At 35.0% G+C, this 10827-nt stretch overlaps 1 protein-coding gene across 1 annotated transcript; it reads left to right on the top strand.

Moving 5' to 3' along the window:
* On the top strand, window positions 221-3687 carry INSL5 (insulin like 5). The gene is made up of 2 exons (XM_005678295.3): window positions 221-415; window positions 3186-3687. Exons 1-2 carry the CDS (start codon window positions 241-243, stop codon window positions 3416-3418), a joined length of 408 nt encoding a protein of 135 aa, XP_005678352.2. The 5' UTR covers window positions 221-240; the 3' UTR covers window positions 3419-3687.

Genomic DNA, 10827 nt, shown 5'->3' with positions numbered 1-10827 from the left:
ATGCAGCTAAATAGTAAGTGATGCTGGTCGGAAGTGACTGAATAACTAGCAATAATCATAAAAACTCATTTTCAAAACTTCATGGTATCACCTATGTGCTTAGCAAATATCATTAAAGTGAGATATTGACCAATAAAATGGCAGGAAAGTTCATATACATTGGCCGAGAGTGGGAGGGCAACTTCAAAACTTGGTTTGACAGTATTCACCATATCAGACTCTCATTCAGTCCTCAGCAAAATGAGAGGTTTCATTTTTATGTTATTTACCTTCTCTGTTATGCTTGCCATTTCAGAAGCAAGGACTGAAGGATCCAGGAAGCTCTGCGGGTCCGAGTACATACGCACGGTCATCTACATCTGTGCCAGCTCCGGGTGGAGGCGGCAACCGGGGGCACTCCTGCAGGGTCAGCAAGGTACATGGATGCGCATGACTCCTTCATTTATTATTATTTTTGAAGATTTGTCTTAATAACTGTTTCTCTAGCTACTACTAAGCCACATCCATTTCAATCAAGGGAATTAATTATCAAAATAAGCTTAATTTGGCTTGGGAAAGAGATGAACTGCTAATTTTAAAAAAATATGGCATTGTATTCTTTAGTCCCCAGCTTGAAATGAGTTGACTGCCTAACTACTTTGGTGAGCTTAGCATCTTTGGCGGGTCCTGGTGGTTGAACAGGGAGAAGCAGGTGACTTCAAGGGCCATGTTGTAGAAGCAAGATTTTCACGCTGGATAATTATAGAATATAATAAGTTGGCGTTCAGGCAGCTGCTAAATATGAATGGGAGGAAAGAATCTAACTCTTATTGGGCACTTCTTATGTGCCAGGCAGTTTCATATGCAACATTTCGTCTTCTGATAAGGATATTTTGAAGTAAGTAATGTTACCACCATTTATAGTTTTACTGAGGACAAAATTGTTCACCCAGCCGGTCAGCAGTGTGGTTGGGAAGAAAACCAGGGCTTTCTGACTACAAGAGTCGAGGTCTTTCCCTTATTTTATAGTGCATTTCAGGTGGCGAGAAGATGGTGGTAGTGTGTGTTGTAATACATAATGGTACTGTGGAGGTGGTGATGTTTGATAGAGGCCCTAAGGAGTTAGGAGGAGTGGGGTGGGAATTCTAGCAGTAATAATTAGGTACTGATGAGAGTGGATATTGTCCCAAGATGAAAGTGAACCTAGTGTGTTTCAGAAACAGTGAGGTGACTGACTTCACTGTATTTGTTTTTCAACTCAGGTAATTTCAAAGTTGACCATTTTCTACTAATCCTATATTAAAGTGTGAGGTAAATGTTATTTAAGATTCTATTTTATTTATTATTTTTTAAATTCTTCTTGGTTATGATTGTGTTTTTTAATATAAATTTATTTATTTTAATTGGAGGTTAATTACTTTACAATATTGTATTGGTTCTGCCATACATCAACATGACTCCACCACAGGTATACACATGCTCCCCATCTTGAACCCTCCTCCCACCTCCCTCCCCGTACCATCCCTCTGGGTCGTCCCAGTGCACCAGCCCCAAGCACCCAGTATCATGCATTGAACCTGGACTGGCGACTCGTTTCATATATGATATTATACATGTTTCAATGCCATTCTCCCAAATCATCCCACCCTCTCCCTCTCCCACAGAGTCCAAAAGACTGTTCTATACATCTGTGTCTCTTTTGCTGTCTCGCATACAGGGTTATCATTGCCATCTTTCTAAATCCCATATATATGCGTTAGTATACTGTATTGGTGTTTTTCTTTCTGGCTTACTTCACTCTGTATAATAGGCTCCAGTTTGTACTTGTTATGTCTTAAAAGTAAAAGAGGAAAGCATGCTTATATAATAAATGTTGCAACCACATACCTGATATAAAGACTTCACAGGTTTCAATTTGATTTAAAATGATTTTGGTAAGCAAAAAGATTTTGGAAAATGATCTACAGTTTTTGTATTTTGGTGGGCCAATGTCTTGAAAAATTGTGAATCAACCACTCCTACTTTAATAATGAGAGGTTCATAGTTACTGCTGCTGCTGCTGCTGCTGCTGCTGCTACTAAGTCGCTTCAGTCGTGTCTGACTCTGTGCTACCCCAGAGACGGCAGCCCACCAGGCTCCCCCGTCCCTGGGATTCTCCAGGCAAGAACACTGGAGTGGGTTGCCATTTCCTTCTCCAATGCGTGAAAGTGAAAAGTGAAAGTGAAGTCGCTCAGTCATGTCCGACTCCTAGCCACCCCATGGACTGCAGCCCACCAGCCTCCTCCGTCCATGGGATTTTCCAGGCAAGAGTACTGGAGTGGGTTGCCATTGCCTTATCCGTCATAGTTACTAGATGTTAATAAACAATAACGGTTTTTAATCTCAAGAGAATAAACATAATTTACCTCATTGAGTATATTTTATCAATCTCTGGATTAGCAAGTCAAAATACAGTAAAAAAAAAAATATATATATATATACATCTCGGTGTCTGTAAGACATGGGACAATGGAATGCATGTCTGTGTAAGGCTATTCCCTTTTTACAGGGAATCTAACCTTTCACAGGCTTTCAGAGCACTTTCCCATACATTAGACGTCTAATCCACTACTGGCTTCCCAATCAGTATTCATTCATCTAAGTTTTTTCTGGTGCCTGCCAGTGTGCGGAGGTGCTGATAAGTCAGCCTGAATGAAGTTAAAGTGAGAGAGGCTTATCCATGGACTCCGGGAACAACACTGATAGAACAGTGGGACCCACTTTTAACGTTCAAATATAGAGATTTAAATCTCCACTTCCTTACTGATCAGCTTTGCAGAATGTACGCAGGGTTATTTTTTGCTTGACTGTTTTTTGCTGATAACATATAGCTAATACCTTTGGAAGCCGCTGGTCACCATGCGGAAGTAGCCAGTGCAACTGAAGTCAGGCCCTGACGTGGCTGCTAACCAGCTGCGCGACACTGGCTCTGTCACTCCTGCTCTCTGCACCCACGTTTCCTCCTCTGTAAAACGAGGAGGGTGGAGATGACTGAGTTCTCCCTAAAATACCTAATCTCTCTGAAGCCCCAGACCAACGTCAAAAGTAAAAGTCATCTTCAGGATTCAGTTTCCTTCTAAAAATCCAATGCATTTCCCCCAAAGTAGAAGTTGGTTGCTGCCTTTGTCAGAGCGCTCTAAGGAAGTTATTTTTTCCCTTTTCTATAGCCGAGAGAGGAAACCACTTCCAGCTGCCAAATGAACAGGAGATTTCTGAGGAACGAGCAGCTCACAACCTTCCGAAGATGGATTTCTCAGGGGAGGAAAGTCTTCAGGGTGAACAGCTGCCCCCGGAAGGGCTTTGGAGGTCAAAGAAGCACTTGGGGATGTCAAGACAAGACCTACAAACCGTATGCTGCACTGAAGGCTGTTCCATGCCTGACTTGAGCACTCTTTGTTAGGACGAGAGCAAACCCCCAAGGGTGGCAGAGATTTAGCACAGGTTTAATCACAGCGTTCTACTTCCCAGAATAACACTTACATTGTGTCATTAAACTAATGGCTTTTGGGTAGGCAGTCTTTTCCTAAAAGTTGTGGATGAAAGGCTAAAACCACTACAAAGTCTATTTTCTCCCTTTGCCAAGGTAAATGCACTGTTCTTTTCAAATTTTAACTAATCCTTTGAAAATTTAAATGCTGTGCAAAATTGCAATAAAATTCCATAAACCAAGCTCACTGTGCTTTGTCTGTTTTTAAAACAATTTTAAATAACTTTAAAACAGTAAACAAAAATGCTAATGGTAGAAAAACAGAGTAACATAAAAAGAAAATAAAAACCAATGATTACTTCATCATTTAGAAATAACTAACCACTCTTTACTTTTGTGTTACTGTATATTATTACTTAAAATTTAAACTGATTCACAGTCAAGTATAAGAATCTAAACAAAGTACATTTTTTCAAAAGTTCTTAAGAGTGCTCTATACAAGTTTTCTATCATGCAGCTCTTCAACATTCTACTTGAGAATAACTGGGTGCATATATGGGTCAAATAGGGTCCATAAACAGCCAAAATCCAGAAAATGTTTGGGTATTTTACCTCCTTCTTATAGTCTGGACAGCCTAGATTTTGCCTTCAGCTACTACTGAGATGAAAAGATATGATGTTCTCATTCTGGGGACTGAAAAACTAAAACTCAGATAGCCAAATCATTGTGTCACAATTATCGTAAAACTATGGTTTTATTTCTAATTCTGTCAGCCAGCCAACTCCCCAGTAGATTTTACAACTGTTCAACTCTATGCTCATCTGAGGTGCTGCATATTAATACTCCAGTCTGTATTCGAAATTTGTGAACTACGTATTGGGCACTTAAATTGTGTGATTGCTTTACTTTTTGCAGATAAAAACAACAACAGCAACAAAACAAAAAACTGAGCCTCTCTAGAATTAAGTAAGTGTCTCCTAAGTCACACAGCTAAAGAGTTGATATCACTGATCCAAACTTGGACTGTGCTAAGTCCCTTCAGTCACGTCCGACTCTGCAACTCCACGGACTGTAGCCCTCCATGCTCCTCTGTCCATGAGTTTCTCCAGGCAAGAATACTAGAGTAGGTAGCCATTTCCTACTCCAGGGTATCTTACCAACCCAGGGACCGAACCTGCATCTTTATGTTTCCTGCATTGGCAGGTGGGTTCTTTACCACTAGTGCCACTTAGCATAAATCAAGGCAGTCACATTAAACTGCTGCTGCTGCTGCTGCTGCTGCTGCTGCTGCTAAGTCGCTTCAGTCGTGTCCGACTCTGTGCAACCCCAGAGATGGCAGCCCACCAGGCTCCCCCATCCCTGGGAGTCTCCAGGCAAGAACACTGGAGTGGGTTGCCATTTCCTTCTTGAATGCATGAAAGTGAAAAGTGAAAGTGAAGTCGCTCAGTCGTGTCCAACTCTTTGCAACCCCATGGACTGCAGCTCACCAGGCTCCTCCATCCACGGGATTTTCCAGGCAAGAGTACTGGAGTGGGGTGCCATTGCCTTCTCCACATTAAACTGCACTGGCAGTTAATTACTCTTTACCACCAGACACTCTCTGTTTGAAGTCAGTTTCACTGAAGAATGTCTTTTGATGAGATAGTAAAAATTAATAATATTGAGTCTCAACCCCTGAGTATATGCTGCTGCTGCTAAGTCGCTTCAGTCGTGTCCGACTCTGTGCGACCCCGTGGACTGCAGCCCACCAGGCTCCTCTGTCCATGGGATTTTCCAGGCAAGAGTACTGGAGTGGGTTGCCATTGCCTTGAGTATATGCCCCTTTAATATTCTGGCTGGTGAAATGAGAAGACTGCATGAAGCGTGTTTCTGGCAGACTGAAGCATGATGGCTGCCTCAAGGAAAAGCTCATCTGTAATTGACTTGTGAGCTTAAAGGCAGCTGCGCTTTCCATGAAGCACTGTTTTTAAGAAAAAATAAAGACTGAAAAACTGGTTATTTATATCTGGGTATTGGAAATTAAATGAAATAAGATTTACAAATGAACAAAGTGAGCCTGTCACTTCAAGGAAAACAACTGATGATTTTTTTTTGTTGATGATCAAGTTCAAACTTATAAGCAATTTTAGAATACTTTTATCTACCACCCTGAACATCATTGGTATATTAATAGAGTTGATTCTTTTATATTATATAATGATGTGTCAACATTTGGGAGGTCTGCTATAACTTAATGAACCAATATTTCCCAAATGATCAATGCATGATACTTCAAAATCATAAAAGGGTAAAAGAGCTGCTTAAAGTGCAAAATAAATATTTTAATCTAACTGCACAAAAAATTCACTGATATAGATTTCAGATTTTACATTGCAGTTAACCCTTAATTAACAGTTACTTGTTACGTTTTGGTATAATACCAAAGAAGAACAGAAAAATGATCTGAAAATGCTATTAAACTAATCTCCCCTTTTGCAACTAAATATCTATGTGTGGCTGAGTGTTTTTCATGTATATCAGCCAACATAACACACAGCAGCAGATTAAAAATGTAAAAGCTGATTGAAGCTGTATTTTATAAAGACAGTCATTAGAGACTTGCAAAAATATAACAGTTCCACTCTTTTCAATAAACATTTTTTATTTTGTGAAAATATCCATTTTTAAATAAAATATGTTATGTGTTAATATATGGTAAGTTTATTTTTATTTCAAATGAGTTATTAAAAATTTAAATTTCTTAGTGAAATACTAATATGAAAAATAGTGATAAATTCAACCCACATAAACAGAAAGTCTTGGAAGTCTTTAATAAGTTTTAAAAGTGTGAAAGGATTATGAAACCAAAAAAGTGTGAGAATTGCTTTTCCATACTATGTTTGCCACTAATTTTTCAGGTTCCATCAAGAGATGTTGTTACATCTGCCTTGACAAAGATGCAATAAACAGCCTAGTTTATATATCTTTATATACTGACCTTTTCATTTTAATAAGATAGCTTGTCAAGTTGCTTGTGGAAAAATACGTGTATTTTTTTCAGTGTACTTTTAGCAGTTATTTTTTGTTATGTGCTTATTAGTTATTATAAATGTATCTATTCAGTTTAAATGCATAGAGAAACAAAGAAGACATATGGGATCTAGTCTTTTTACTTACATCCTGTAGTCTCTTTTTGGGGGGATAAAGGGTAAAAAATATATATGTTTAGGGAGCATATGTCCAGAGAGGTATAAAATACAATAAAACTCTCACTCTCTTCTATTTGATTCTGAAATAATAGCACAATCCTTATTCAGAGTTTCTTATAATTTCTGCCAGAAATAACAATTATGATTATATTGAATTTATGTGGTATAGTTAAAGATACAGTCAGATAGCTTGCCCAATGTCTATTATCTATTAATATCATCATCTATCTATATTTCTATCTATCACAGAGACTGTTAACAGTCCATTAAAACCTTCTTCTCTTCCTCTTGGGCACAGATAGATTACATTTTCTCAGTCTCTTTTGCAATTTCATGTGGTCACATGCCTGAGTTCTAGCTAATTAAAGTGATTAGTAGTGATATGTGCTGTTTCCAAGACTAGTCCATCAAGTCTTTCTCCCTCCCACTCAATTCAGCAAGCAATGTGACTTGTTTATGTCTGATTCTACTTTTTATAGCTGTAAACTATTCTAATACAATATGTACTAAATCTATCATCCTATTTTACACAGAGAGGAACTTGACATACTCATTTTTATGTTTAATATACCTTGGAACCATTTCAATAACATCTTAGTAGGTGTGGCATGTGTTAAACACATACCAAAAGATTACCACTTTAAAAGTTTGTATTAATTCATGTTTTTACTAGAAATTTATGAGAGTGACGGTTTCTCTATATTCTCCCCAGTCTATGATGTTATTATACTTGCAAAATTTGCATTTTTATAGATAAAATAGAGTATAATTTTTTTGTATATGCATTATCATGATAGACTATGATTGCCTTTTAGTATTTATTGGACATTTGTATTTCCTCTTCTGTAAATTAGTCTGTTCATATTCTTAGCCCATTTTTCTATTTCTATTTATTTATAATAGGTTTATTGACAAAACTTAAAGCTTTTAATATTAAAGGTATTGATTTTTTGACAGCCACCTTAGTTAAATATCCTCCAACCTAAGCCTTTGGTATGCATTGATTTCACTTAGCCTTAGTCTTTTGCATATAATGTCATTGCATGCAATGTCTGTCTTTTCTTTTATGTTTTCTGGATTTCCTGTTTGACTTTAGAAGACTTCCCTTACTGTGAATGAGGTTGTGAAAAAGTCTACTAAGTTATAGTCTAATAATTTAATTTTTATCCTTTGCATTTAAATTTAATCCATCTTATATTTATTTTTGTATTGTATGAGGTGTTTGATTTTTTATTTTCTTCCAAATGAACAGAATGTTTTTTCCTGCATAATTTGTTAAGTAGACCAGTCTTCTCCCATAGAAATTTCATTTCATTTTAGTCATATGTTATTTCACATTATGTTTGGAGTTAGTATAGGCCCTTTATTTTGTTCTTTGCTCTATTTATCCTCAAATTAGCCCCATATTATTTTGATTGCAATAACTTGATAGTAAATTTTACTGTCTCTTAAGAAAAGTTGTCCAACATTGTAGATTAAAATTTTTTCATGGATATTATGAGACATACTTTTTTTAATATAAATTTTATAAACCAATTTCCAAAAATATTGGAATTATAGTTTGAATTGTTTTAGTTATACTAATATAGAAAACATTTATATTGTAAGATATTAAGAATTTATATCTAAAATATATTACTAAAATAATATAGTGTTTTATTTCTTTTTAGAATTTTTATTATATAGGTTCTGTCTTTTTATATTACTTTAAAATTTTATGTTACCTTTGTATTTGCAATTTTTATTTGTCCCCATGAATGAGACATTTGCCCCATCTTCATTTTTAAATGCATGTTACAATACAAAGAAAAAAATCTTGATTTTGTATACTCATCTCCAGCCACCTTGTCCAATTATTTTATTAAATTTAATGGTTACATTATAAGTCTATGTTGGGTTTTCTAGGTATTCAATATTATCATCTACTAATAAAAAAAGTGAATTTTTGTCTTCCAATATTTAAGCTTACTGCTTCATAATCTTGTCTTGTTACATAACTCATTATGTAGAAATTATTTATTGAGAGGGTAATGCACAGGCATTGTGTGGGTATTAAGGATATACCTGTGAATAAAACAGACAAAATATATATTCTTAAGGAAGACAGACATAAGCAAAAGAAATATTAGATAATAGTGGATAATGACAGAGGCTGAAGAGAAAGTATAAAAGGGGAACAGAAAAGCTTGGAATGAGGGCGGGGACTGAATTTTAGACAGAGTAGTTAGGGAAGGCCTTAATGGAGAGATGATAATTATAAGAATTTTTAATGATGATGAAAATGGTAGACATGTCTTTCATGTTCCTGATTTTACTAGAAATGGTTTCAGCATTCTTTATTCAATATGACACTTGCTACTCAAAATTTAAATAAAATAATAAACAAATAATAATCTTTACATGTGCATATGTGCATATGTATGTATAGAAATAATATTATCGATCATTTAAAGAGTTTTATTCTATTACATAATGCTTAAGGACTTATTATAAGTGGCTTTTAAATTTTAGCAAATATCTATTTAACCTTATCATATAATATTTTTTCTCTTTTGTTAAGTGAAGAATTATAGTGATAGCCCTCCTCATGTTGAAATTTCTCAGAAAAAATCTATATAATCATAGTGTAATAGTTTTTCAATACTCAGAAGGACTAAATATGCTAATCTTTTATTTAGAATTTTTAAATTTGTGTTCACAAATAAAATTGATCTCTAAGTTTGTCAATGAAGATTAACATAACTTCATAGAATGAAAGCATCACCTGTTCCTTAGACATTTGGAAGAAAAACAGCTATAATATGTTTTGTCTGGTGACATTTAAAAATTTTGCTGAAGTGTAATACATATACAGTTAAGTATAACTTTTAAGTACATTTTTGCTTATTTGTACACCTATGAATTCTTGGAGCAAATTCAGTTAATAATATATTTTTGATTTTTACATATCATTGAATTTTATTTGCTAAAATTTTGCTTAGAATTTTTGCATGTATTTTCATTGAAAAACATATTTTTCTATAATTTTCTTTTTTGTAATCATAAGTGATTTTAATATCAGGGTTAAGTTAGCCCTATAAAATGAGCTGGACAAATTTCTTCCTTCCTTCCTCTGTCCCTTTCTTCCTTCCTTTTCTAATTTCTGAATGTTTTAAGACTGGTATTTCTCTTGAAATGTTTGGAGGTTTCACTAGCAAAGTCATCAGGGCTTGGCATTTTCTTTGTAGAAAGATTTAAAATTTCAGACTCAATTTATTTTACAGATACAGAAATATTAATATTTTAATGTATTTTTTTCTTGAACAAATTTAGTGATTGTGTTTTTTTAAGGAATTTATCCATTTCATCTAAGTTGAATTGATTGGCATAAATTCTTCAAAACATCTTATCTTTTTGCTGGAGGACATTTTTTACATGATAAACCTTTACTATTCTAGTTTCCTTTGTAGATATTGACCTTTTCAGATAGTCTATCATTTTGAGGGTTAATCTAGGTAGGTAGTCATACTCAGGATTTCTTCTGGAGTTTGCATGACAGCAATCACTAGGCTTTCCTTCACAGTATATGTCCTTGGTTTCAAGAATTTATATTTAACACACAAATTCTGATCATATTATGAGCATTTATTTGTATTTCAGTGTACATAATCTATAGTACAAGAATCACTGTTCATCACTATTTTCTCTTTCTTCCTGATACACAGTTTCTAATCAATAAATATATCTCAATTGAGTGAATAAAATAATAAATGAATGAATATAATATTTTAATATTATATATTTATGTTCTATTTCCCCCTTAATCAAGCTTGCTGATAGTTGGGGAGAGAACAATGCTTTTATTTTGTTAGTCTTTGATAGAAAATATTTTATTAGCTTTTAATATTTTATTTCATGTTTCACATTTTTGTTCGTAGAAATCTCCCTCCCCTATTTGTCTGTATAAATCCCCCCTTTGTTTTGTTTGTTGTGAAATGCTCTCTTAATTACTAATATTATTTCTTTCCTTTTTAATCTCTCTTCCTCTACTTATAAGGCCACTAATACTATCAAATTAGGTCTCACCCTTTTGATCCCACTTAATCCAAAGGTCCCCAGCCTTTTTGGCACCAGGGACTGGTTTAATCAGTGCAGTTCAGTTTAGTCGCTCAGTCATGTCCGACTTTTTGCAACACCAAGGACTGCAGTACACC

Source organism: Capra hircus, chromosome 3, assembly GCF_001704415.2.
Source record: "Capra hircus breed San Clemente chromosome 3, ASM170441v1, whole genome shotgun sequence".
Classification (NCBI taxonomy): domain Eukaryota; kingdom Metazoa; phylum Chordata; class Mammalia; order Artiodactyla; family Bovidae; genus Capra; species Capra hircus.
This window is presented reverse-complemented; position numbering and strand designations above follow the sequence as displayed.

Bases quoted from the DNA above. Each gene is read 5' to 3' on its own strand.
- INSL5 (XM_005678295.3), top strand. From the start codon at position 241: ATGAGAGGTTTCATTTTTATGTTATTTACCTTCTCTGTTATGCTTGCC. The intron at 416-3,185 runs GTACATGGATGC...CCTTTTCTATAG, and splicing joins ACTCCTGCAGGGTCAGCAAG to CCGAGAGAGGAAACCACTTC.